The sequence below is a fragment of the Monosiga brevicollis genome, genomic scaffold (genome assembly GCF_000002865.3).
Source record: "Monosiga brevicollis MX1 MONBRscaffold_10 genomic scaffold, whole genome shotgun sequence".
Taxonomy (NCBI): domain Eukaryota; class Choanoflagellata; order Craspedida; family Salpingoecidae; genus Monosiga; species Monosiga brevicollis.
The window spans coordinates 859,712-883,772 of NW_001865047.1; the positions used below are offsets into that span (position 1 = coordinate 859,712).

Here is a 24,061-nt window from a genome sequence, read left to right on the forward strand (position 1 = left end):
TTGTTTAGACCAACCGCAAAGTGCAGGTTTTGCATGCCAGCTTACGGCAATGACGTTGTCTGCAAGGGGTGAGCACCGGCTCGGCCGCATCAACCGCTCAAACTCAAGGAAAAGCAAATAAATCAAGGGCAATCAAAGACAAACACAGGAACAGAAAAGATGCAGGCAGCCCCGCCCGTGCCGATTTGCCAATCTGGAAAGGCGTGCAGGGGGGAGCTGGCAAAGTCAGAGAATGTGGAGGGGGCCCAATCATTACTGGGTGACGCACTCGCTGATGAGCAGGTGACCATAAATTTCAATGGCCGTACGACGGCTGGACCAGACGAGGAGGGAGTAGTGCTTGCCCTCGATGGCAACCTCGGGGGGCACGTAGTACTGAAGATGGGTGTAATCAGAAGCAACAACTTGGTCATCAAAGAGAATCAACTCGACGGCGTCATCGTCGCGGTCGTTGCAGAAGCGAACGATGTGGCCATAGGGGCAGGAGACGGTGAAGGTGACGTCAAAGGTGCGGTCGCGCGCATAGGTGCGGATGATAAAGTTGTCTGGGCACACGGGGGTGCTGAGGTCGGGTGTGGTGATCTCGAGCTCGGTGGTGGTGGGCACGACGGTGGTGGGCTCGTTGCATTCGTCGTCCAGGGACACGTTCAGCGTGTAGGCGTTGATGTGGTTTGAGAGGCTGAGGACACGGATGACAAATTCGGTGGTCCCGACGCCAGGTGAGTCGTTCACAAAGGTAATCGACTCCTCATTTCCGCTGGTGGCCGACGAGTCGAGCAGGACGCCATTGGGCGAGTCATAGATGGCCATGTCCAAGTCACCGTTTCTACATCAATAACGCATGTCAAAAGTGAGGAAACCAGAAGCAAAAGCATACCATAGAGCGCAGGTGGGTGTCTGCAGGGGGAGCAGCAATGTGTTCAGCAAAGGCACAGATCAGCGGGACGTACGAGCTGTTGAATGTAAGATGCACTGAGACGGTGGCACCGTTGCAGACGGTGATGCGAAAGTAGTCGCCGGTGTCGCAGAGACGCAGGTTGCTGACGCTGGGAATGGGAAGGATTGCGGCCCAGTTGTACGTGTCGTTGGGCTCGTAGGCATCGTCTTGGGCGCACATGTGGACGGTGCTGGTCGTAGTGGTAGTAGTGGTTGTGGTTGTGGTCGTGGTGGTGGTCGTTGTAGTGGTGGTGGTCGGCGCGACGGTAGAGGCCAACAATTGGCTGTCCCCCGAGGCGTCGATGGTAACTGGGCTTGGCGAAGCCTCACGGCGCTGCAGAGGCACACCAGCCGTGGAGGCGGCCAGCAGCACCAGGGCAAGGGCAAGACGCATCATCTTGCTTGGTTGACGGGGCACAAGACACCTGGGAAAAGTCGTCGCTGGGAATGGCGAGAGGAAAATGCACTGCCTCGAGCAGCGGAAGGACAGGGTGGTGGCTGGCCTGGTCGTTGACGAAATCCGGTATCGAGGGGGCAAGTGGTAGTCGGTCCGATTCAGTCGTGCTTTCTTGAACACGAATAGGCTATGTGAAAGGGCAGGATCGGGGTGGTGGTGGTGGCTGGTGACTCGACAAGAAGAGGTGAGGGAAAAGCGATACCTCGTCGGGGCGAGTTGTTGTCAAGTATGGCAATCAAGAGAAAAATACAAGTCGTGCGCCAAAACTTTTCTTGATGTGGACGAGCCACGAGCGGGAAGATGGGCGAGGTGGGGGCTGGACAGCACGAGCACATGACGTGATCTTCCACTCTCCAACCCCTGCCCCCGACGTGGAGATGTGATGATAACAATCAAAACAACCCATCTTTCTGGTTTAAGCCAAGTATGGTTGGATTGGCACAGGACACTGAGCAGCAGCAGCAGCAGCAGCAGCAGCAGCAGCAGCAGCAGCAGCAGCGGTGAATGTGGCTCTCTCCCCCAAAAGGGTGTGAGTGGAATGTGGACACAAAAAGTCGCGCGTGCACATTGCGGCGGTCCCCCTGGTATGTCCCGCGGAATGACGCCACTCTTCATCTGTGCCTGCCTTGATCCCCTTGTGTCCCCGAGAACGTCTCATACATGCTAGGACAGCCATCGTGTCCGCGTTGAAATCCTTTGAGCCACCGCGACACTCTCTGCTCTGCAACCGTCACCTCGACCATGCATGCATGCATTTATGCTGCTGACATATCGGTTGTGTGTGTGTCCGTGTGTGTCTCGTGCGTGTGTGTCCCGTGTGTGTGTGTCCCGTGTGTCTGTTCTGTTCAGATCGTCGGAGCGGCACTCCTGCCCATTGCGTTTCCGTGCAGGAGAGAGAGACAGAGAGAGGGACAGAGGAAGGAAGGAGCGAGAGGAGATGGACTGGACGAGACCAAAACACAGGGAGAAATTCCGCAATGCCACGTCTGGACGTATGGATCGTGCACTTTATGTCCGAGAGGCGCAACGCTTGTTGCGCCTCGGTGCACTGGGACCTTTCTTGCATGGCTCTGGGACACCGTTGCTCGTCGCCTCTGCGGCTGATTGGCACGTCGCGTCATAATTGGCTGCGCCACTTATCACATTCCATTCGAATAAAGAGAGGAGTGGCCATCAGTGTCCATTGCGCTGCTCGGAAAACAGACATTCTCGCCACCCCAGTTTCTGCAGCTGCCCTACAGCACCCTGCCCTCTCTGTCTTTTGAAATGATGTATGGACATCCATCCCCAGTGGCAGTCCACCGAGATCTTTTTGCATGGACCAACGTTGAGCCACTGCAAGATCATGGCTTTGCCGCACAAGGGGTGTAGCGCCGGCCTTGGGAACTTGCCCCCACCTCACCTACCCTATTTACCCCTTCCCCTGGCGCCTCTTTGGGGTTTCAGCAGAAAACTTGAACCCTCAGACCCACTGGCAGGCGTCTGCGATTGGGCCAGACTGGAATGTGCCCGGCCCTCGTGCGAATCCTCGCCCCGTCACTTTGACGCACCCCTTTCCTGCACACACACACCCCTTTCCTACACACGGGGTGCTCTTTCACAACAACCCAATCGCGCGACCCTTGCCGGTATCAATTTTCAAAAGACGCCAAGATCCAGCTGAGCGCTGTAAGCGTGCACACACGCACAAGCAAACACACAAAAGAAAAACTTGCACGCTCACCCCACAGACACAGATCCGAATACGCCCACAAGCCCTCCATAGCCATTGGAAGCTCACTGGAATCGTGGTCACTCTCTAATCGGCTTCCATCTCCTCTTGGGTATGGCGCATAACCAGACCCGCGTCATACAGCGCTGTCGCAAGATCACATTGCGTTCTATCGTAAACGGAGCCCACCCCAGTCGATCCACAACCGTCGTGAGCATGTCGACATTTACCGCGGACTGCATAGCAATCCACAGAATGACGGTTAAAATTTCAAAAAGCAAAGACTACTCACGCTTCGTCCAGCTCGGGCAAGCGGTCCACACGGACAAAGTCTTGAGCCAGTAGCAGCTGCTCCAAAGCCGGCGCAAAGTCCTGGCCCACCCAAAATACAGCCCCACCATAACAGTGAGCGCGCGAGCGTTGAGCGGCCGACCCCACCCTAACCCTTACCCCCATACAACCACGCTTGGGGCAGCTGCCCCCCTGACTCTCTCTCTCTTTAGCTCGAGCGCGCTTGCCACCTCCCTTCTTTGCATGCACGTACCACCGGGAACTCGAGGCTTTGGGGCTCCTCCTCATGCCACACCATGGCATTATCCTGGTTGTGGTACAAGAGTACAATTTCAGGCGAATCTGCCACCAAACGGCACATGGAGGGTCGGATCAACCGGATCCAGTCACTGGGCGCCAAAGCCGGCGAGCTAAGCTCGACGGGATTCGAACGAGCTGCCAGCTGCTTCTGCCGCGATCTACTTGCGCGGATCAACCACAGGTAGGACATGAGTTCACGCGGAATGGTGGCTTACCAGCCTCCACGCAGTCGTTGGGTTGATCAGCAAGCACTCACGTCAAAGCTAGCTCTTCACTGGTCAAGTAGGAGGGCATGCTGGCGTGCAAAAAGTCCACCGCCACCGCGTCGGCCGCCGAATCATAAGGCGCCACGTCAATCTACACTCCATCCCAACATCGCGGAAGTGAAACCGTGTCATTTCTCATGGACCTAGCAGCGCACGGCAAGGCGCTCCCTACCAGTTTTTGAAACAGGTGTTTGGCTTTGTCCATGAAGCGCTTGCGCTGGTTATCTCCCTACAAAAAAAAAAAAAAAGGATGCAAGTTTTCAGACATCAAAAGTGGCGTTGGTGCACGTCGAAAGGAGAGCGCTGAGCAGCAACATGCGGTGCAACATGTGTGAGTCAACCCACCTCCGTCTCGCTATGGAGCAAACCCACGTGATTGAGGGCCTGGAGGGGAAGACCCTCCCGAAACTCGGCATCCTCTGCGATGGCATAGTCCAATGCCGCTGGCACCAACTGTTTTGAAGGAACAACAGGCATCAGGGGTGCTCAAATGTCACACCGATGCGCTCTTCAGGCGAGCACCAACCTTCTTAAAGTACTCGGCCCAGTCAAAGAGTTGATACGTCGAGAGTGTAATGTGCAGGCTGTGTTCATCTGGTGTACTCACCGCCTGATGCGCCATGCCTATGGTTTTGGGCAGCAATGATCACAACCCGACGCGGTCAAAAAAAGACTGAAATACCAATGCCAAGAAGTAGCTCCCATCCACGAGTCACCCAAAGAAGCGGGCGAGCATACCACGGGGGAAGTACAAAAAGTCGCCCGGCTGCAGCACGACATCCAAAATGGGCTCGCTCAGCTCGCTCTGGTCAAAGTTGCCTAAATGATCGACAGCAAAAGGGCGTGCTTCAGTGCAGACAGAAGGAAGATGACAGCAATCGCGCATGGAAAGAGACTAGGGCTACGCACGAGAGGAGGTGCGTGGGAGGCGTTCCCCCGTGGGGTTGTTGTAAAGCCGCCAACGTTTGGAACCCTCCAGCTGCAAGATCAATGCCTATTTGCGCATCGGGCACGAAGATGAGCAAGTGTTACACAAGAGGCTGTTGCAACGACATGAATGGAAGAGAATATGAGGTCGAGGCAGTTGAAGCGTGATGGAGCAGACCCACCTCAATGTCGTCGTAATGCGGAGCAAACCCTTGGGCGCCTGGCGGCGTGAGGTAGGTGTTGCAGCCCACCATGCACTGAAAGTACTCCTGCACCAGGTGTCCAAGTCAAAGGGCCCGTGAGCTGGAAGAAGATTGCTACTATCAAGGCAGCAGCCACCCGACGTGCACATGCGAGCAACCGTTCAGGTAGCTTGCAACAACAACAACAACAACAACAACAACACGAAATGAACAAAGACACTACCTGCAAGGTGCTAATTAGCTGCCACACAGGTTTGGCGTATGTTTGAGGGTTGAGCATGCGAATGGAACAGCCGTCCTCGTACAAGGCCCACATGGTGTTGGCATGTACACGGCCCTCGGGATTCTCGGTCGTTCGCACACCATCGGAATACCTGGCACAAAGATCAGATCCCAATCACACCCATGAGAACAGAAGCAGGCAGATCCCCCTTCTTTTGCCTCGTTGCCCAAGCGACGCTGTAGATTAGCCAAGCTGGAAGCAAGCAAGTGTGCGAGGCAGCCACAAAAGTGCGGTGCTCCAAGAGCACATACCGAGCCATGTCAATGTTGACGCCATACTTGATGTAGTTCTGCAGCAGAGAGCACACCCAGCGACCACCACCAAGATGAGCACAAGAAGCAAAAACTATCAAGGAAAAGTTCAACCGTTTGTTTGCTTGGTAATCTGATAACGCACGCTGCGAATCACATCATCAAGCTGCTGGGAGCTGAACAGGCCCTTGAAGCGTTGGCGGTTTTTGCGGCGAATCAAGAGGGGCTTGGTCTCCCAGTACTCGCTAATCAGGCGCAAAAAGAAGCAAGCTGAGTTGGCTGCGAACGCGGGCGGGTCTGCACCACCAGAAGCGGCCAAGACCAGCTCCACTTACGAAAAGAATGTCTTGAGATCAATCGGGTCCAAAAGCCATTCGAGACACTCGACTGGAGACTTGTCCCAGGCTAGACGTATCACGAGAGGGGGTTCAAGGCCGGTACAGCATGGTCAAACAGTCCGCCTGGCCTGTCAAAGTGATGGACTAATGACATCACTTACGGGCGCCACGTCCGCCAGAGGCTGAGGCTGCTGCAGCGCCGCCATGGGCAGCTGACTTGGCTGATCGCTAAGAGTATTTTAGGTCGAGGCGGAGATGAACATGAGCATCACGACGGGAGCTGATCAGGGCACTACGAGGGTTGACATGTGCGTGCGCCTGTGCCGTGTACCTTGACGGTCTTGGCAGGAGGGCGAGCGGCATCTTCCTCGTCCGAAAAATCATCGCCGTCCTCGGCGATATTCTCAAACTCCTGTTGGAGCATGAGGGTCCAAGGTGAGAGGGCTCGGTGTGGGAGGACATGACGGTCCCGAGTACAGCAAACGCACCTGGGCAGGCTCATTGGATTCGGCCACAATGCTTTGCATCTACGCACAAGAGAATAGAGGCCACCGACGGATTCAGAGTAAGGGGTGATGAGGCTGGGCTGGGTCATTTCAAGAGCCAGGAGCACGTGGTCGAGCCCATAGACCGGGCGCGAAGAGCCAGCCACTGCACCTGTTGTTTGCGCTTCTTCTTTTGCTTCTTTTGCTTCCGACGAAGAAGATGCTTGTTATCCACGGCTAAGCGCATGCAATGCCAGCCCTGATGAGCTGCCGATTGACGTCTCCCAGCCTGGGCCACGGCCGAGCACAAGGAACACGCGCCGGGGCCAGCAAGAGCGCCTGGTTGACCGTTTCAAACCCACCTTCGTTCGGATCACTGCCATTCTTCTTGGCCACATCAGCGACACCTGCCTCACCAGATCCACCGCCAATCGGCCCACCCATCGGCACCGCCGAAGCCATCCCGCCCCGTCGCATCGCCATCTTGATTGAGACTTGAGGCCTCTGAGAGAGAGAGAGAGAGAGAGAGAGAGAGAGAGAGAGAGAGAGAGAAAACGAGCATACACACATACACCTCGTGCTCAAAAAAACGTCTGACTTATTGTTGCTGCTCTGCTATTGATTGCATAAGCGCCCACCTCTCTCTCTCGCGTATTTCGTGGGCTCTCTCTCCCTCTCTCTCTCTCTCTCTCTCTCTCTCTCTCTCTCTCTCTCTCTCTCTCTCTCTCTCTCTCTCTCTCTTCTCTCTTCTCTTCTCTCTCTTCTCTCTCTTCTCTCTCTTCTCTCTCTTCTCTCTCTTCTCTCTCTTCTCTCTCTCTTCTCTCTCTTCTCTCTCTTCTCTCTCTTCTCTCTCTTCTCTCTCTTCTCTCTCTTCTCTCTCTTCTCTCTCTTCTCTCTCTTCTCTCTCTCTTCTCTCTCTTCTCTCTCTTCTCTCTCTCTCTCTCTCTCTCTCTCTCTCTCTCTCTCTCAATCTCTCTCTCTCTCTCTCTCTCTCTCTCTCTCTCTCTCTCTCTCTCTCTCTCTCTCTCTCTCTCTCTCTCTCTCTCTCTCTCTCTCTCTCTCTCTCTCAATCTCTCTCTCTCTCTCCTCTGCAGCTCTGCAGCTCTGCAGCTCAAACACTTGTTTATCAGGATTAAATTTACATGTTAAGAAACAGGTGGTGTGCGAGGGGTGCTCAGCAGGCAAACGCGCAAGAGGGGGGGGACGCGCCGCACAGGAACAAGACTGACACATCACGGTGACAAGATAAGAGAAGCAAAGCCCTTCACATCAAACAAGAGAACAAACAAAAAGGGGGAGAATGAAGGCTGAACAACGTAAGCAAGCACCCTATCAACTGAGACAGAACCAAGGAGGGAATGAACAAGAAGAAAGCTTCACTTGATTCCACGTCCGCCAGATTCTTAGATCGTCTTCTGGATCGGATTAACCCTGAAAGACAAGACGACACCAAATCGGTGAGCCTTTGCGACAGCGGTCGAGGCACCCAATGCGCGCCATGTCAGGTTTGAAGAAAAACCTACTTTTGGTGCTGCGCAAGGTAATCCTTCAAATCTTGCCAGCCGCCGCCAATGCGCACAACAACGCGCTGCAGAAGGGGAGAAACAGCCATAGAGCCAGAAAGATGCGTCAGCGTTTCAACGGAAACCAGGCCCAAAAAAGTCGCCGCGCTTGCCTTGCCGGCAGTCGAAACAAGTTCAAATTGGCGAGCTCACAAACCTGGCCGACGCAGCGGATGCTGACAATCTTGTCAACCTTGAAAAACTTGTATTTGCCGTCGCCCACTCGCTGCACTTGATCAGGGCTCAGCTCAAGGTCTGCTCCCACGTCACAGGCACGCATTGTGTGAGAACTTGACACGAAAGAAAGGCGGCACAACAACTGCACGCAAGTATGCAAACAAGCTTCGAGGCACACACCCGAAACGATGGCTGCCACGCCGCGGTCCACGGGGTCCTCCCGAGTAGGTCGGTAGCGAGGCGTCTTCGGCGAGGTTGGGCGTGTAGCTAAACAAGCAAAGCGATATGAGAACAAACATCCACCACAAAAACGTAAAACAAGCGTGCAATGATAGCAAACTTACAACCAGTCGAAGGGCTGGGCGAGCTGGGCACGCTGGGCAGAGGCGGGATCTGGGCTTCCAATTCCGCCACCTTAGCTTCAAGCGCCTGCTTCTCGCCCCGCACCTAAATGGAGATGAAACCACCGTCAGTAAGTCTGCGCACAGTCAAACCACAAGCCTGACCATCACGGCACATGCCATGCCCACAGGAAAACACGCTCACCTTGTTCAGCTCCTCATTGAGCTTGGCTGCTTCAGCACTGGCTGCCTCTTGTTGCTCCTTCAGCTGAGCCGAGTTTTGGCTGGCCTCCTCGCTGGCAGCCTCACTGGCTGACGCAGCAGCCTGAAGCTCCGCAATGCGGGCTTCCAAGGCTTCGCGTTGGGCGCGCTCCTGGTCACGCTCCTGTGCAAACTGGTCACGCTCGGCAACCACTTGCTCCTTCTCCGTGGCAAGTGCGTCCTTCTCACTCTCGAGCGCAGCCTTTGCTGCCAGCTCGCGCGCCAGCACATTTTCACCCTCAGTGCCGGCCGCCTCCCGTGCGGCTGCCTCAGCTGCGGCAGCGGCCTCCAGGGCCTGTACACGAGTGCGCAGCTGTTCGGCCTCATCGGCGGCCGCTTTCTTCTCTGCTTCGGCCGCTTTCTTCTCTGCTTCGGCCGTTTCAGCGGCCTTGCTGGCATCAGCAGCCTTGTCCTCGGCATGCTTTTTGGCCTCGGCGAGTTGTGCTTCCAGAGTGCGAATGCGCTCGCCCTCTGCCTGCGCTGCGGCTGCGCGTACTTGGGCAAGCTCGGCCTGGGTTTCAGTCAAGGCAGCAGTAACGCGCTTGACCTCGCTCTCCGCTGACTCACGAGCCGCCGTGGCTGCCTCAAGCTCCGCATCCTTCGCGGCCAGCTCCTCGGCGGAAGCCTTATCAGAAGAACCACTGTCGCCGTCCAGCAAGTGGCGTAGAGCCGCGTTTGTAGCAGTCGTCACGCTGTTGCGCGCCACGCGTTGGGCAGCCGCGCTTTCATCCCCTTCGGCCAGCTTACGCTCGGCCTCTTCGAGCCGCTCGGCCAACTCTCGGCGTTGATTCTCCAGCAACTCGGCGTGTGCTTCCAAGTCGCGCACGCGCTGCTGATGATCAGCCTCCGCATGAGGCTGCGCCACCTGATTGCTCACGGGCGCCGGCTGCACGGCACTTTCCTCTTGCGCCACGCTACGCATGGCGCCAGCAGGCTCCACCTCAAAGCGTGCCGTATTTCGTGCGCGAATGATGCCGAGAACCTGAGCATAGGGCATGTTGCGCACATCAAAGTCATCAATGCGAACCAGGCGGTCTTCGGGATAAAACTCGCCGCACTTGGCCGCAGGTGAACCCTGCACGGTGTCCACAACCACGGACAAGTTCCCGGGTTGGGATTCCATCAACGTGAGCCCAAAGCCAAGGTCACCCGGTGCGCTCAGCTTGGCACTGCGACGCGGGTTACGAATGACCACGACAACAACGGTAGTGTTCTCACGCATGGCGTTAAGCGCCAACTCGTGATCGTCTTGCTCCACGTTGATGCCGTTGATCATGGCCACCATATCATGCTCCTCGATACCCGCCTCAGCGGCTACCGAATCTTCGTCTACATGGCTGACAAAGGTCATGTTGTCGGCGTGGCGCGTACGCAGCTGCATGCCAAAGGTGCCGTTCTCCACTCGGCGGAGGCGGAACACACGGACTTGGTTGACGGCATCTAAAATCAAGCGTATGGCACAATGAACGTGAGGGAGTGCGGAAAAGTCAGACAAGCGACCGTCTTTTACATAACTGCAAGACTTGACTCGGAGGTGGCAAGGTGAACATGGACATACCCATGGGCGAGGCTCGCTGACGGCCAAAGAGCACGGGGCCCGAGTAAGTCGTCATGTCGATCGCAGAGCCCTTGGTCAGGACCTCCACCAATTCACCATCGGTAATGTCGGTGCAGTCAACACCGTTGAGCGCCAAAACTGCGTCATGGCGTTGCACGCCAGCTTGGGCCGCCGCACCCTGCGAATCAATATCCGCCACAGTCGTGCCTGCCCAAGACGAAACCGAGCAACATCGTTGCGTTGACCAGGACAGAGAGCGTCAGGGGGATGATGCGGTCTAGTTAAAAATCAAGCCCATGGAGCAGAGTAAGACAAACGAGACGAGGCATACCCTGATCATTGGTCTGCAGGCCAAATCCGAGGCGTTGTTGGTTGGTCTTGACCAGGTGAGTTTGGCGCAAAATGCTCTTGGGGCGGACGCCGTTGCTAAAGGGCGCAACATGCGAATCTTCGGGGCGCTTCACGTCAAAGACGGTTTCGCGACCCGGGCTAAAGACTGTTTCGTGCTGCTGGGCGCGAGCTGCACAGGACAGAAGCGGAAGGAGGAGGGAACAAGCGGCAAAAGTGAGCCGAGGGCGGTGCAGCATTTAGCCCGACCAACACACAATCTTTGAACTCACCTCCACCAAGTTGAGAGGCCAAGAATCGAACCCTCCTGGGCGGGAGAGCTTGCTGCTGCGCGGCACGACGAACGCCCAAGAACATGCGCGTCTTAGCTGCAGCAATTGCCTCGAGCACTTCAGCGTGCATGCGATCTGTCAAATCCGCTTCATCAACCTGGAAGATGACGTCATCGGGTTGGACCCCAGCCCGAGCGGCGGGAGCACCCATGGTCACATCCATGACGACAGTACCAGGGCGATCCTCAAACGCACGCAGAGACATGCCCCACGTAGCACCGTCGCTGCGCTCCAGGCTGAGAGGCACCTCTTCCATTTGCGGGAAATCATCGGCCACGATGACCTGGATCTGCGTTGAATCCATGCGGAAGGCCTCGTGGATTTCGGCAGTGGTGCAGTGCAGCATGCTGCGGCCGTTGATGGCAAGCACGGCATCGCCTTCGTGCAGGGCACCCGATCCCGCGGCCATACCGTTGGAATCGATAGCCGAGATTCGAGCACCGTGCTTGTCGTCGGCCACAGACACTTGCAGGCCGTAGCGAGCCTCGACATCACGCACAAGCGTCACCTCCCGAACGTTGGGAGCAGCAAAGTTAGAGGGCGCCAGCGGAGGCAAAGGCATCGGCGACTCGCCGATTGTGAAATAGCTGCTGCCGGATTCGACGTCCAGCTCAAGAACACCCTCAGTGGCGGCCAAGATCTTAACGATGTTCTCGTGAGTGGCGGTCACGCAGGGCTGGCCGTTAATGGCCATGATACGGTCTCCCAGCTGTAGGCCGGAAGCCGCTGCTGGGCTGTGCGGAACGATCTCAAACACCGCGGCACCGCGTCCGTTATCGCCCGTGCGAAGTTTGAAACCAAACGAACGACCCTCTGGACGATGAATCAGCACCTTGGAGCGGCCTTGGGTGCGATAGGTAGCGGGAAGAAGCACGAGGTCGGCTGTTTCAGCGTTGGCCAACAGGCTCACCACGGTATCATGGGTGGCTTCGCGAGTGTCATGCTTGTTGATGAAGATGAGGCGATCGCCAGCATGGATGCCGCGCGTCGAGGCCTGGCCCTCTGGTGAGACTTCCTGGATGATGACACCCGCGGCAGCGTCTTGTGTGCGCAACTTGATGCCAAGCGGCTGGCCAAGTGACCGATCCAAATGCACGGCACGCAGGTGGCCCGCAGCTGTTGATGCAGGCGTTGTGTCTGAGGTGCGAAGCACAATTGCACAGCTCTCAGCGTCCTGCAAGATGGCCGCCACATCGGTGGTTACAAGTGAATCAATCCCGTGGTACTCGACTCGCAGCAGGAGTGAATGAAAGTGAGAACATTTGCGCAAGACCTACCCGCATCATGTCCACCACCGTGTCTTGAGAGGCGTACTCGACATCCACGCCATTGAGGGCCACAATGTGGTCGCCTGCCGCAATACGAGTGTTTGCCGCGGGCGACTCTTCTGCCTGGAAAAAGAGTAAGACAAGCAGATATCAACCAGCGTCATCAGGGCTGTACTGGGTGGCTCAAGATTAATCACGGGGTGCAAACGAGACAGCAACGCGCACCACTTTTGAGATGGCCGTGCCAAAACCGCATTCATCATCGGTCAAGGTCAGACCAAAACCCACGCCTGGGCGACGGTCCAAGATCTGAAGGTAGAAACCCTCGCGCTCAAGGTACTCAGGCCGCCACACATCAATCTCGAGCGTGTTTGAATCCGAGAACAGCTCGACAATCTAAGATGGGCACCAGTCGATCAGATCAAGAACACAATTAAGAAAATGAAGAACACAGAGCAAGCGACGAGGTGGGAGAACAAAAAGAGAGCCGGAAACTGCACGCACTTGAGTGTGCACAAAGTGGCGCACAAAATGGTCGTTCACGGTGACCAGGAGGTCACCGGGCTTCAAACCAGAGTTGTGAGCCGCACCGTCGGTGCGCACTTCCGCCACAGTTGCACCAGCACCTACGGACGGAACGCGAGTGGCCGTGGTAGAACACACTGTTAGAGCAGCGGAGATGGTGGAATGTGAACAAGTCAGATCCAAGATAAGCACTCCGCAGGCTTACCCCCTGTGGTGTCCTCGGGCGAGGCAAGACGCAAACCCAGTTTGTCTGATTCGTTGCGATGAATTGTGATGTGTCGCTCAACCATGCCCGATGGGACGGGCTCCTTGTAGTCCTCCTTGCGTACAACCTGTTATTCAATGATCAACAGCCATATGATGAGCCACTAGCTGCGCAGAACCAACGAGAAAGGTAGGCAGGCTCGCGAGTCCGATGCGCAATGACGTACACGCAGGCGCATGCTCTCGCCAGCACGGAAGTAGTCAAGGACCTCTTTGAGGTCACCAGTATACACGTTGTTGCCATTGATCGAGTATAGGCGGTCGCCAACGCGCAGGCCAGACTGAGCACCAATGCCCATGTGGTCCACGCGCTGCACAATCACGCCGTCGGCCTGCTCGAAGCCCAACCCGTAAGGCTCATCTCCCACGCGTGCGCGCAGCAGAACTGGCACCGTGTTCACTTCGCCATTGGGTGGCGCGGTGTTGTTGGTGCCGTTGATGTTGTTGTTCTTTTGACCGGTTGCTGGGGGGTCGTCAACCACCACGACAATATCGCCCTCCTTTTGCAGGAGCTTGACAATGTCTGCATGGGGAGCTCGCGCGACGTTGGAGCTGGCAGGGGGCGTGCGCATGAGAGGAAGGATCATCAATGACCTGAGCAACAAGATTTGACCTGCCTTCTCCAAAAGCAAAGTATGAGCAAAAGGTTTTGCCGCAGCAAAAACGTACCCATTGATTTCAAGCACCACATCGCCGACCTTGATCAGACCAGTGTCTGCGGCAATGCCAGAAGGGACAACCTCCGCAACCTGAGTGTCAGCATCGTTATTCTCGGTGGTCAACTTAAGGCCGAATCCTCGGCCCTCGGCGCGAGGCAGCAACACCTACAGATATGACAAATGAGCCCTGACGTTAGCACACTGCATCGAAATAGCCAGCACTGATTGGGCCTCTCCACTTGACCAACCTTACGACGGCCAGAGGGAGGGATGGTACGGAGCACGTCCAGCTCGACCTGGTCCCGAGGATCTGCAAGCAATGCAATGACTTCCTCGTGCAGCTTGCCCTGAGTTGACTGATCGTTGACACCAATCACGCGATCGTTGCTCTGCACCCCAGCCTCGGCGGCAGCCGAGTCTTCAAAAACTTGCAGAACGCGAACGCCGTGTTCAGGATCCGTGTCATCGGAAATGAGCTTCATGCCCAGAGGCTTGCCGGGAACGCGCTGCAGCACAAGGTGCAGCTCTTGCTGTTGCGGCTTGCTAAAGCTATCGTCAACAGGGGTCGACTCAGCCGGGGCTGCCACTTTGGCGGAAGGAGCAGCAACAGGCGAGGCTTGAGTCTGTTGGTGGGCTTGCTCCGAGGCCGCCTGCGATGCGTCGTCCTCAACCAGCTCTTCGTTGCGCAAGATAAGAGTAACTGGATTCTTGGCCTCTGTTAGCATTTTGATGAGATCCTCGTGGGACTTTGTCTCGACCGACTGGCCATCGACAGATACGATGACATCCCCGGGGAACACCTTGCCTGACTCAGCAGCGGCACCATCCTCCACGCAGTCCAAAATTTGCGAGCGAGTGTAATCGCCATCGGGGCCAAGAATGCTCTTGATGCGCATACCCAGACGCTGACCCTCCTTGCGCTCGATCACAACCTCGCGGGTCTCGCCGATCTTGATGCCATTGGCTGTGGGCTGAGGGGCCTGCTCTTCTTCAACACCGGCGTTTGGCGGCAAGGGCTCGTTGCGCAAGACCAGGGTAACGGGGTTCGGTGCTTGCACCAACATCTCAACGAGGTCTTCATGGCTCTTTCCCTCGGCATGTGCACCTTCGATCGAGACAATAACGTCACCCGGCTGCACAAGGCCAGACTCCGCCGCAGCACCACCGGGGACACAGTCCAAGATGCATGACTGAGCAGGCTTGGTCTCGTCGGCATCAAAGCTCTGCACACGCATGCCAAGACGCTGGCCTTCCTTGCGATGCAAAACGACCGTGCGGAGATTATCGGCATCAAGTGCCTTCTCCGCGGGCGGCACCTTGGCATCCGTCTCATTGCCGTTGGTGGTGCTGTATTCCAGAGGCTTGATGATCGGATCACGAAGGCGCAGAGTGACCTGGCGTCGCTTCTTGAGCAGGGCAATAATGTCGTCGTGTTGCATATCTTCAACCGACTGGTCATCGATGGCCAGGACGACCTGACCCTCCTCAAAGGCTCCAGTTGCTGCAGCCGGTGAGTTGGCCACGGCCTTGACAACCTGCCAAGAAGATGATATGAGCAAGAACAAGCTCCACGACAAACATGGGGGGGGGGGGGGTGCTCTCAGAGGGGCATCAGCAACGAACCTCGGCACCTGCAGGCTGATCGCGTGCACGAAGCATCAGACCAAAGCCCATGCCCTCACCACGCTCCATGGTAACGGTGGTTTCGCCATTCTCGCGCACCACTTTGGCTGCAGTTTGCAAAAACAAGCACGGTTCCGTAAGCGGGCATACACGCGCGCGCACACGCGCGCGCACACGCACACACAAAATCATGACCAAAGACGTGGTAAGGACATCAGGACGTGAAAAAAAAAAAAAAAAAAAAAGACACGCTCCTTCATGGGAACAAAGAAACGTACGTTCAACCGGCGCCACGGCTGGTGTCGTCACGGGCGCAGAAGTCGCGACGTGTGAATCGCTGAGAGCGTCCGTGTTGTTGGGATTCACGGTGCTCAAATGCAGCTCCACGGCGTCTTCCGCACCCAAGATGGCCTGAGTAACATCATCGTGGGCAGCACCAACCATGGACTGGCCGTTCACCTTGACGATGTAGTCGTGCACGCGGATGTCGGCGTGCTTAGCGGCCTGCGTGCCCTCGACAATCTCGAGCACGTAGACACCGGGCACGTTCTCTTCAGTTCGAAGCTTCAAACCCAGCGTGCCCTTTGAGCGATACAAGACCACGACCCGAGTATTGTCTACAGGAGACCCGAATACACAAAGCACGCGATGATCAGCCGAGTCACGTGATCCACAAAGCACTCGAACGACAAGAGTAGACCCCGAACAGTCGAAGTGTTGAGCAGAAACGGTGTGTGCTGCACAACGAGGGGTAAACCCCACAAGACGCACCATCAGCAGGAGGCGGAGGAAGCTGTGAAGCGAGAGCTTGAGAGGCACTGGGGTCGTTGGCGTTGTTGCTCACGCCGTTGGTCTCTTGAGAATCCTGTGCAACTTGTGATGCAATGACATCGGCGGCACTGATCGCCAAGAGCTCGGATGGGACTTGTGTGTCGCGATCAACGCCCACAATGACGCGGGCATATCCAGGATACCGCTTAAGCTCAGCCAGAGTCTCCTCATGGGGCTTATTGCGGACGTCCTGATCATTCACCTATTGCGTGCGAGAGGAAGAAAGGAAAAAAGTGTGACAATGAGGCAGGCGACTGGCTCAACGATCCAAAGAGAAGAGAGGAAGGGAAGGCGGGAATGTCTCAATCTGCTGTGGCGAGGCTACATACGTAGAGAATGCACGAGCCCGTGGGGATCTGAGTCGACTGTTCGGCCGGGCCGCCTGGCACGAGCTGAGTGATGATTGCGCCCTCGGCACGGGTCACAAAGCCAAAACCAAAGCCGCGTTCAGGGTCGCGCTGCAGGAGGACGTCACGAGGCATGGGGAAGTGCTTGTCGACCGTGATCTTGACTGGATTGGTTGAGCGGAGGGCCTCGACAAGCTCCTCGTGCGCCGAATTATGCACAGGTTGATCGTTGACCTATTGTAGACCAAAATACGCCGAGAAAAAAAAAACAGGTGACCAAGCGTCTACTTTGCAAATGGAAGTGCTGGCGCCATATACCTCGATAATCGCGTCTTGCTCACGAAGAACGCCTGATTTGGCAGCCTCAGACCCTTCCCGGAAGCGATCAATGCGCGCGCCACGAGATCCTTGGATTGTCTGTGAAAAAAAAGGGGGGAGAAAATGATGGTAGCGCACACGCAGGCAGATGGCAAATTGTCAGGGTTAAGGGCGTGGCAAAAATGTCATCGGCGAGGCAAGAGGAGGGTGCGGGGTAGACGCACTCGAAGTTGAATGCCGAGGCCGCCGTTGTCCTTGGTGATTGTCACCGAACGGCGGTCGGATGGACCAAAAGGATTTGGGGCAGCAACTTCGCTGAGGGTCACGGCAGCAGCAGATGCGGCCTCGAGGAGAGCACTGACGGGAGCAGCATCAAGCGAGAGCTCCTCCAGAAGCGCAAGCAGAACGCGAACGTCACCAAGGCCTTGCCCGACCTCGTTAAGCGACTGGGCGTTTGCACGGATATCGTCCTTGGACTCGGCGTCACATGCCTTGGCGGGCTCATTCTTGTAGGCATTGACCAGGGCTTCACCGGTAGCAACGACTTCGTTAGCATCGGGAGCCTGGCCGAGCTGGTGGCGCAAGGTGTCGGCGTGCTGGCGGTGTGTGTCAATCAGGGTCACGAGCTCTTGTTGCTCGCTGCGGCCGTCGACCAGTTGGTGGACAACAAGCAGCCTACTGATCTGGTCATGGATGCGCTCTGCATCGTCGTGGCACGTTGTGAGGGCCATGCGTTGAGGTGTGCTGCCCTTGCTGATTTCGAATGCCATCGTTGCCTGTTGGCCAAGTTCACTGGTCTGCTGGATCAGAGCGTCAATGGTGGACTTTGCCTCCTCAGTCGACTGCTGAAGCACGGCGTTTTGGACTGTATCGCGCAGGGCTCCAGCGCGCTCGGCGAGCTCCTGCACGACCGTCTCAAAGGTGGCATCATCGGACTGCAGGGCGGTTGCAGCTGCCACGAGCTCCAAGTGGCTCTTGAGATAGGCCTTGGCGTGCTCGGCACAGATGGCTGCCCAAGCGCAGTGCTCAAAGGGGAGGCCAGCCAAGACTTGAGCGTCAACCTGAGGCACTTGGGTGAAGACCTCGCCCGTGACGCCCTCAAACGTGTTGGTGGCCTGTGCCACTGACTTGGACCATTGCTGGACCTGGCTGCGGGCACGCTGGGTAGATTGCAGAAGCTGCGTGGCGGCACTAGCATCGGCGCCGCTCTTCAGCAGGTCTGTCACAGCTGCCGAGGTATTGGCCAGATCACTGAGGAGTGCATCGTGGTCGCGATCGATGAGAGACTGCAGGTCATTGAGGGCATCGCGCAGACGAATGATATTGGCCAGAGTTGCATTGATCCAGATGACCTCGACGCGATCATGTTGCTCGTGATAGCGCTGATCAAAGGCATCGTTGTTGGACTGGCTCACGACGGCGTCCAAATCATCATTGTAGGCCCTGCCGAGTGGCACCAGCAAATGGATGTCAACAAAAGAGTGAGTGGGACCCAAGCCACACAGGCATGATTGAAGGCTAGGAAAAGGAGAGTGTTGAAACGAGCTAGTCGAGTCAACGTACTTGGCCGTGTTACCGGCAAGCTTGGTCTCGGTGGAAGCACGCTTGCGGGTCTGCTCAGCACGCTTTGTGGCAGCAACAGCCGCCTGCAGAAGATGAGATGCGCGCAGAATAGCAGCGATGTTGCTCTAGGAAGGTGGAGAGCAGGTGGGACGGCGCGATGTGAGTTCAACCACAATGAGTGAGGCTAAAGGTGCCAAGTGAACGCAGGCTTGAGAGTAGAGCAGATGGGCTATGATGAGAGGGGGGAGAGGCTGTACCTCTTTGGCAGCCTTGAGATCGTCAGGGCAAGCCTCGAGTGCATCATCGGCCACGCTCAGACACTGACGGACCAGCTTGAGGGAGGCAGCAATCTGTGTCACGTGGGAGACAAACATAGGCAGAGGAGGGGAACCCAGTGAGGTGGGGCCTGCGGGCTGATTTGAAGGGGGGGGGGGAGGGGGGGGGGGGGATTGAGCCTAATGGGTTTGTGGACGGACCTTGGTGGTGGTTTCCCGAATACCGTTGAGTTGGCCTGACCCTTTTGGAATTGTTGCATGAGGGGGCGCACAAAGGCACTTTCACCGGCATCTATCATGATGCAGCAGATAAGATAGATCAAAGGGATTGGGGTGAGTTCGACACCGACCATTGGGGGGGGGGGGGGGACGAAAGCAAAAGATTGGGGTGTGGCCCGTGTGTGAAAGGCAGGTGTTAAGAGCCAAGAGGCTCATCTCACCCACCGATATCATCCAATGAGGTCACGTTGAGTTGGCCCGAGGCACGAGGCTGGAACTGGGTGCCGGCAGGATCCTCCTCCAGCTCGAGAACATCATCGCGGTTGCTGCCCTGTTCCTGGTCAGCCTGCGTGTGTGATCGTATCAAACGGCAATCAAGGTGAGGGCCGGGAAAGAGAGCAGGAGTCATGGCAAGGCCAGGTGGTCGTGCGTGTGTGTGTGTGTGTGCGTGTGTGTGTGGCCGCCGCCAAGTAGGAAGGGTGGGGTCACGTGCATCCGGCAGGGGTGGCTAGCGTGTGACAGCTGTCCCAACTGGTGGAGAACACGGGGGGGCGTACCTTGTTCTTTTCTTGGAGCTCTGATTGCCGTTTACGGCGCTGGGCCTTGCGTGAAGACCCACAACAGCCCGCCATACTGGCAGATGCGAGGGCAGAGGGTGGCAAAGAGCGAGAGCACGGAGGCGTCTAGAAAGATACGAAAAGAAAAAAAAAAAAAAAGTTGAAACAAGGTGGAGGGAGGTCAATGAGCTCGTGGTGGCAGCAGCTGCATACAAGTGGCGGGCTGGAGCAACACAACAGCCCCTGGCGCAAAAGCAAGCGTGTACGGAGCAAGGCATGTGTCTAGCATGGAGATGGGATGCCTCAACCAAGCCCCAATGCCTGGCTTCTTGACCCCCTTCGGCTGCCCATGCATCAGTCACAGCGCGCGAGTAAGACTCGTGTGTGTGTGTGTGTGTGTGTGTGTGGCACGCTGACATCGAGGACGCAGGGAGCCCAGATCACTCCCGATCCAACAGACACCCACACAGAATAGAACATGCAACAAACTCAATCAAGCGGCGAGATCGATCACCGGGGGAGAGGGGTGTCCCCTTCCAGTCCCCCGGCCAGTGTCGAGCGTCCGGGGGAGCGCTGCCATTTCACCTCCGAAATTCACTTGCAAGGCACCCCGTTCAGAACACATGTTGTAAGCGTGTGCAATGAGGACAGCTTGACTTACGCGTCGCTCGCTCTCTCTCTCTTTGTGTCTCAAAGAGAAAAATACGGCATGGACTGGGTGAGTGGGGAAGCAGAGAGAAATACGGCTGAGGGGATAAGATCCAGAGATTTGAGCGGCTGGCGTGAGAATGGGAGCTCAATCCCGTTGAAATCATGCCAATGTCAGAGAGAGTCACTGAGACGGCTCTCGTGGCAGAGACAAGGGAGGAGACGGTGAGGGGGGAATTTCATCCGTGCACCCGCCTCAAATCACCACAACAGCCAATGTTTCGAAGCCACAACGGTGATTGTCAGCAAAGACATTTGGTAGTGGCTAACTGCCGGCCCGCTGTCCGCGCGGATCGTGTTGCCAAAAGTTTTGAATGGATTTGAGTTGAATTTTTGGTCGTCAAAGCCTTTTGTATCCGCTTCCCGCCGCCCCTTGAATGGGCGATCTGTTCAGCAGACAAATCTCAAATTCAAATCAAACTCGACATCTTCTACAGTTCCTTTAGAGCGGCTCATAGGATTGCTGGTTGATGTGCACCCAGTCAAAGTCAAAGGTTGTCACGTGGCCGTAGTGCGGCGCCAAGCTCTGGTTGGCCCATTTGCCGGTCCAGGAGAAAACAGGTTGGGTATCGTGTGTTGGTCCTGCAATCGCCAGCTGCACATGATTTTGTTGTGCAAATGAGCGAGTGGCTGTAATAGAGCCGGGGGTGATCAGAGTCGATTGGAAACCGAAGCAGGACATACCACGCTCAGGTTGGCCACATCGCTCGCCGTCACAATCTTGGCATCAATGGCACCATCCGCGCGAGGTGCCGTTGGATCAAGATCGCGCCTGCGTCCAATCCGTGCCCATTAAGGTGTGAGTACAACAAGCCCATCTGTCCTTCCAGAGAAAAAAAATTCCCTTTCCCGACGCGCATTCTCAATCATCTATGCAGCAAAACGGGAGAACTGCTCTCGATCCACGCTAAAAATCGCACACTGACCGGGCCGCAATGGCAGCATCCGTTGCTGGGGCGAGGGGATCCGACGTGCCGTAGTGATTTTCCCTACACACGAACAAGAGGTGGGCCGTGAGATAGATGAGCCTACAGAGGGCTCGAGTGTCAGCCTTGGGCAAAGGACAGACCGCATAAACGTTTGCAAATCCTCGATGGAATGAATGGTGCCCGCGTCACGGCGAAAAATCTTGGCACGGGGTGCCAGTTGATACGAGTACTTGGTGCCCATTGAAGCCTCCGCCGCCGGATAGCCAGACATGTTGTACGTCTGCGTGTGGGCGTGACAACAAACGCAATGCCATGAAGCCTGCCGACCTTGACTCAAGCCATGTCCTGGGCCTTGGGGATACCACATCATACCTCGGGATAAAAGGGCACGTTGTAGGATGGCCAGTAGTTGCGTTGCAAGACCGACGTCTGATCCGCCACGATGTAAAAGCCCGGGAGCTGCGTCCAACACGACATCCACCATGAGGACGAGGCCAAACGCATGCAATATACCATCATGCCCCGGCACAGACATGAATGATGTCAACCCACCTGCTCAGAGACCACAAAGATGTTTTCCGGAAGGTCGGCACCCGGGGTGAAGAGGTTAAAGTTGACCACCTAATAGCACGCGCAATCAACGGGGGCAGCTGCGGCTGAGTGCCTAGCGGCTTGCCAGCAATGGCCGGCAACTTTCAGACTGACCATCCACTGATTATTGTACCTAGACAAACACGTTTTTGCAAGCGTGAGCGAGATATGCGGCACACTTTGGACGATCAAATGGGTTGACTTTCTGGCCCAAACGTACGTGCCACTGTTGTAGTTGTAAAAGTGCTCGTGCCAGTCAACGGCGGTCGTGGCCATGCGGTTGGCCACTGGCGCGCGAATCCTGCCCACAGGGCCCACGGCAAGGCGGCAAGGCGAGGGACGGGTCAAAAATAAAACAGTGAGTCGACATTGACGGTCGGCCCCATGGCCGCCTCGCTCGGAAAAGCCAGATTTCCGTCAGTAAAACGCGTCGTACCAGTACATCACCGTATCTGTGGTAATGGCATCAAATAGCGAGTTGTTGAAGACGACATTGGTCGTCTCCAAAATGGCCAGGCCGTTGTTGGTGGTGTAAAAATCGTCAATGCCCACAATGAGGCCGGGATAGGCGGAAAACATCACGACCTCGGCCTTGTTGCTGGTCAAGGAGAAGGAAAAGTTGTACGTCTTGTACAGACGCAGCATCTGCGAATAGCTGCACCACGTGGTGTGGCTCACGTAAATATCGGAGAGGTCATCCGGCACCTGGGCAAGAGCGCGATGAGGCGCTGCCGAAACCCCAAACCAAGCGGATACGCGTTTGGATCGTTTGCCATGCGTTGCAACACACCTTGACAATGGCGGAGCAATGCGTGTGCGCTGCCACATAGTCGTCCAGCTCTTGGGCACTCATGCGCGAGAGATTGGGGCGCGTGCTGGGATTCATTTTCAGGCGCACGTCCGGCAAATCCTCGAGCATTTGCAGCTTCAAAAAGTCCCACATGGACACCGCTGGAAAGTCTATGAATTCACCCGTCCGGCATGATCCCAATTGAGCGGCGCAAGAGGGCTCCAAAAGCCGCTGCAACCAGCTCAGAGCCGTGCGAAGCAGCCAAATAGCAAAAAAAACAAGCACACACCTCCGCGATGGGCGTTGTAGCCATTGAACATGCCATCAAATTGGGACAAAACCAGGCCCACCTGACGACACCAGGACACTGAGCAACGCATTTCTCCTTTACACGCCCAAAAGTGGTCTGCCATGTTCCCGCCAATTGCTAGGGGCTACCCTGCGACGCTGACTTACCTGCTGCCAATATTGGGACGAGTTGGTGGCGACGCCATGACGCGTGGCATACCAGTTGTCCTGCACAAAGCTCATCACCTGGCGCAAAGAAGAAAGGAGTTGGGCAGCGCCAAAGAGCATGCATGCGCATGAGTTACCAATGCCCGGTCTGTGCATCGAACACGCCTCTGCGGCCCACACGTGTACGCACGGCGTCCGTTTCCTCATGGACCAGGTTCTGAATGGCGTAATGGATCATATCGGTGGTGGCCACGGCTTCGGCATAGCCCGCGGCGTAGGCAGCCAGCACGTCTGACACACCGGGTCCCGTCTCAACCTTGAGCAGACCCCAGCCTGTGGCAAGTGGTACACGGGCGCCCACTCAAAAACATGAGACGTTCAACCAAAGCACGAAAACGTCAAAAGCGCGCGCGACGCAGCGGGCCCGGGCCGCGCTTCACAAACCGGTCTTGTTGTACATATCACGATCGACAAGCGCGCGCGCATGATAGCCGGCGCCACTGCTATTGCTCGTCGCGACGCTGCAAGTCTACAACCGGCCACAACGTGCACGTCGCACCCCTCACATGACAACTGGCGCAGCCACTCGGAAGAAGTTTGCACAGGTGTGCGCACGGCTGTCCTACCTGGTTGACGCCAGCGCAAACGATCTGGATCTCCTCCACCGCCGCGCGCACCGAGCCCAAAGACAAGGCCCCAAGCACCATCATCACCACCCACCAAGCCCTCAGGTCCATTGTCGCCGCCATCTTCCCTCTGCCGCTGCTCCTCCAAACACACACCCACTTGTTGCTTGAAACCTGAACTGAGGTGTGTGTGTGTGTGTTGCGGTAATGATTGGGAGTAACGTCTCTTTTGCGTGTGTGTGTGTGTCTGTGTTGTCTGTCTCTCTCTACTCTCTCTCTCTCTATCTGTCTCTCTGTCTGTCTCTCTCTCTCTCTCTCTCTATCTCTCTCTCTCTATCTCTCTCTCTCTCTCTCTCTCTCTCTCTCTCTCTCTCTCTCTCTCTCTCTATCTCTCTCTCTCTCTATCTCTCTCTCTCTCTCTCTCTCTCTCTCTCTCTGTGTCTCTGGCTCTGACGGACCCCCGAGGCGGTGCCTACCTACGACGA

At 56.4% G+C, this 24,061-nt stretch overlaps 4 protein-coding genes across 4 annotated transcripts in view; 1 reads left to right on the forward strand and 3 right to left on the reverse strand.

The window, feature by feature from the left end:
• Positions 1 to 252: 252 nt before the first annotated feature.
• Positions 253 to 1,333, reverse strand: MONBRDRAFT_25524 (uncharacterized protein; the record flags this gene model as incomplete). The annotated part of the gene is made up of 2 exons (XM_001745923.1): positions 253 to 826; positions 951 to 1,333. 2 exons carry the CDS (start codon positions 1,331 to 1,333, stop codon positions 253 to 255), a joined length of 957 nt encoding a protein of 318 aa, XP_001745975.1.
• Positions 1,334 to 3,392: 2,059 nt separating this feature from the next.
• Positions 3,393 to 6,169, reverse strand: MONBRDRAFT_25525 (uncharacterized protein; the record flags this gene model as incomplete). The annotated part of the gene is made up of 14 exons (XM_001745924.1): positions 3,393 to 3,476; positions 3,649 to 3,853; positions 3,952 to 4,052; positions 4,134 to 4,190; positions 4,307 to 4,414; positions 4,488 to 4,585; positions 4,700 to 4,780; positions 4,871 to 4,955; positions 5,071 to 5,157; positions 5,315 to 5,465; positions 5,626 to 5,663; positions 5,771 to 5,870; positions 5,961 to 6,019; positions 6,125 to 6,169. 14 exons carry the CDS (start codon positions 6,167 to 6,169, stop codon positions 3,393 to 3,395), a joined length of 1,299 nt encoding a protein of 432 aa, XP_001745976.1.
• Positions 6,170 to 6,698: 529 nt separating this feature from the next.
• On the forward strand, positions 6,699 to 7,584 carry MONBRDRAFT_25526 (uncharacterized protein; the record flags this gene model as incomplete). The annotated part of the gene is made up of 2 exons (XM_001745789.1): positions 6,699 to 6,790; positions 7,080 to 7,584. The coding sequence occupies 2 exons, from the start codon at positions 6,699 to 6,701 to the stop codon at positions 7,582 to 7,584; spliced, it is 597 nt and encodes a 198-aa protein (XP_001745841.1).
• Positions 7,574 to 24,061, reverse strand: part of MONBRDRAFT_32467 (uncharacterized protein) — a 29,635-nt gene continuing 13,147 nt past the window's right edge. Inside the window, exons 20-62 of the mRNA XM_001745925.1 lie at positions 23,671 to 23,755; positions 23,395 to 23,479; positions 23,141 to 23,283; positions 22,951 to 23,028; positions 22,784 to 22,844; positions 22,495 to 22,664; positions 22,141 to 22,409; positions 21,925 to 22,005; positions 21,819 to 21,837; positions 21,666 to 21,734; positions 21,486 to 21,572; positions 21,254 to 21,393; positions 21,111 to 21,173; positions 20,869 to 20,956; positions 20,663 to 20,779; positions 20,138 to 20,222; positions 19,554 to 19,602; positions 19,145 to 19,245; positions 18,925 to 18,992; positions 18,683 to 18,775; positions 18,426 to 18,508; positions 17,087 to 18,305; positions 16,863 to 16,961; positions 16,527 to 16,778; positions 16,138 to 16,399; positions 15,645 to 15,983; positions 15,367 to 15,473; positions 13,992 to 15,278; positions 13,754 to 13,908; positions 13,252 to 13,636; positions 13,026 to 13,152; positions 12,800 to 12,921; positions 12,521 to 12,691; positions 12,305 to 12,418; positions 10,968 to 12,201; positions 10,679 to 10,867; positions 10,348 to 10,554; positions 8,734 to 10,229; positions 8,532 to 8,634; positions 8,368 to 8,454; positions 8,168 to 8,265; positions 7,972 to 8,036; positions 7,574 to 7,879 (exon numbers count right to left, since the gene is read on the reverse strand). Of these exons, the coding sequence (XP_001745977.1) occupies positions 7,852 to 7,879; positions 7,972 to 8,036; positions 8,168 to 8,265; positions 8,368 to 8,454; positions 8,532 to 8,634; positions 8,734 to 10,229; positions 10,348 to 10,554; positions 10,679 to 10,867; positions 10,968 to 12,201; positions 12,305 to 12,418; positions 12,521 to 12,691; positions 12,800 to 12,921; positions 13,026 to 13,152; positions 13,252 to 13,636; positions 13,754 to 13,908; positions 13,992 to 15,278; positions 15,367 to 15,473; positions 15,645 to 15,983; positions 16,138 to 16,399; positions 16,527 to 16,778; positions 16,863 to 16,961; positions 17,087 to 18,305; positions 18,426 to 18,508; positions 18,683 to 18,775; positions 18,925 to 18,992; positions 19,145 to 19,245; positions 19,554 to 19,602; positions 20,138 to 20,222; positions 20,663 to 20,779; positions 20,869 to 20,956; positions 21,111 to 21,173; positions 21,254 to 21,393; positions 21,486 to 21,572; positions 21,666 to 21,734; positions 21,819 to 21,837; positions 21,925 to 22,005; positions 22,141 to 22,409; positions 22,495 to 22,664; positions 22,784 to 22,844; positions 22,951 to 23,028; positions 23,141 to 23,283; positions 23,395 to 23,479; positions 23,671 to 23,755 (10,180 nt within the window). The 3' untranslated portion in view covers positions 7,574 to 7,851. The remainder of the gene's footprint in view (positions 7,880 to 7,971; positions 8,037 to 8,167; positions 8,266 to 8,367; positions 8,455 to 8,531; positions 8,635 to 8,733; positions 10,230 to 10,347; positions 10,555 to 10,678; positions 10,868 to 10,967; positions 12,202 to 12,304; positions 12,419 to 12,520; positions 12,692 to 12,799; positions 12,922 to 13,025; positions 13,153 to 13,251; positions 13,637 to 13,753; positions 13,909 to 13,991; positions 15,279 to 15,366; positions 15,474 to 15,644; positions 15,984 to 16,137; positions 16,400 to 16,526; positions 16,779 to 16,862; positions 16,962 to 17,086; positions 18,306 to 18,425; positions 18,509 to 18,682; positions 18,776 to 18,924; positions 18,993 to 19,144; positions 19,246 to 19,553; positions 19,603 to 20,137; positions 20,223 to 20,662; positions 20,780 to 20,868; positions 20,957 to 21,110; positions 21,174 to 21,253; positions 21,394 to 21,485; positions 21,573 to 21,665; positions 21,735 to 21,818; positions 21,838 to 21,924; positions 22,006 to 22,140; positions 22,410 to 22,494; positions 22,665 to 22,783; positions 22,845 to 22,950; positions 23,029 to 23,140; positions 23,284 to 23,394; positions 23,480 to 23,670; positions 23,756 to 24,061) is intronic.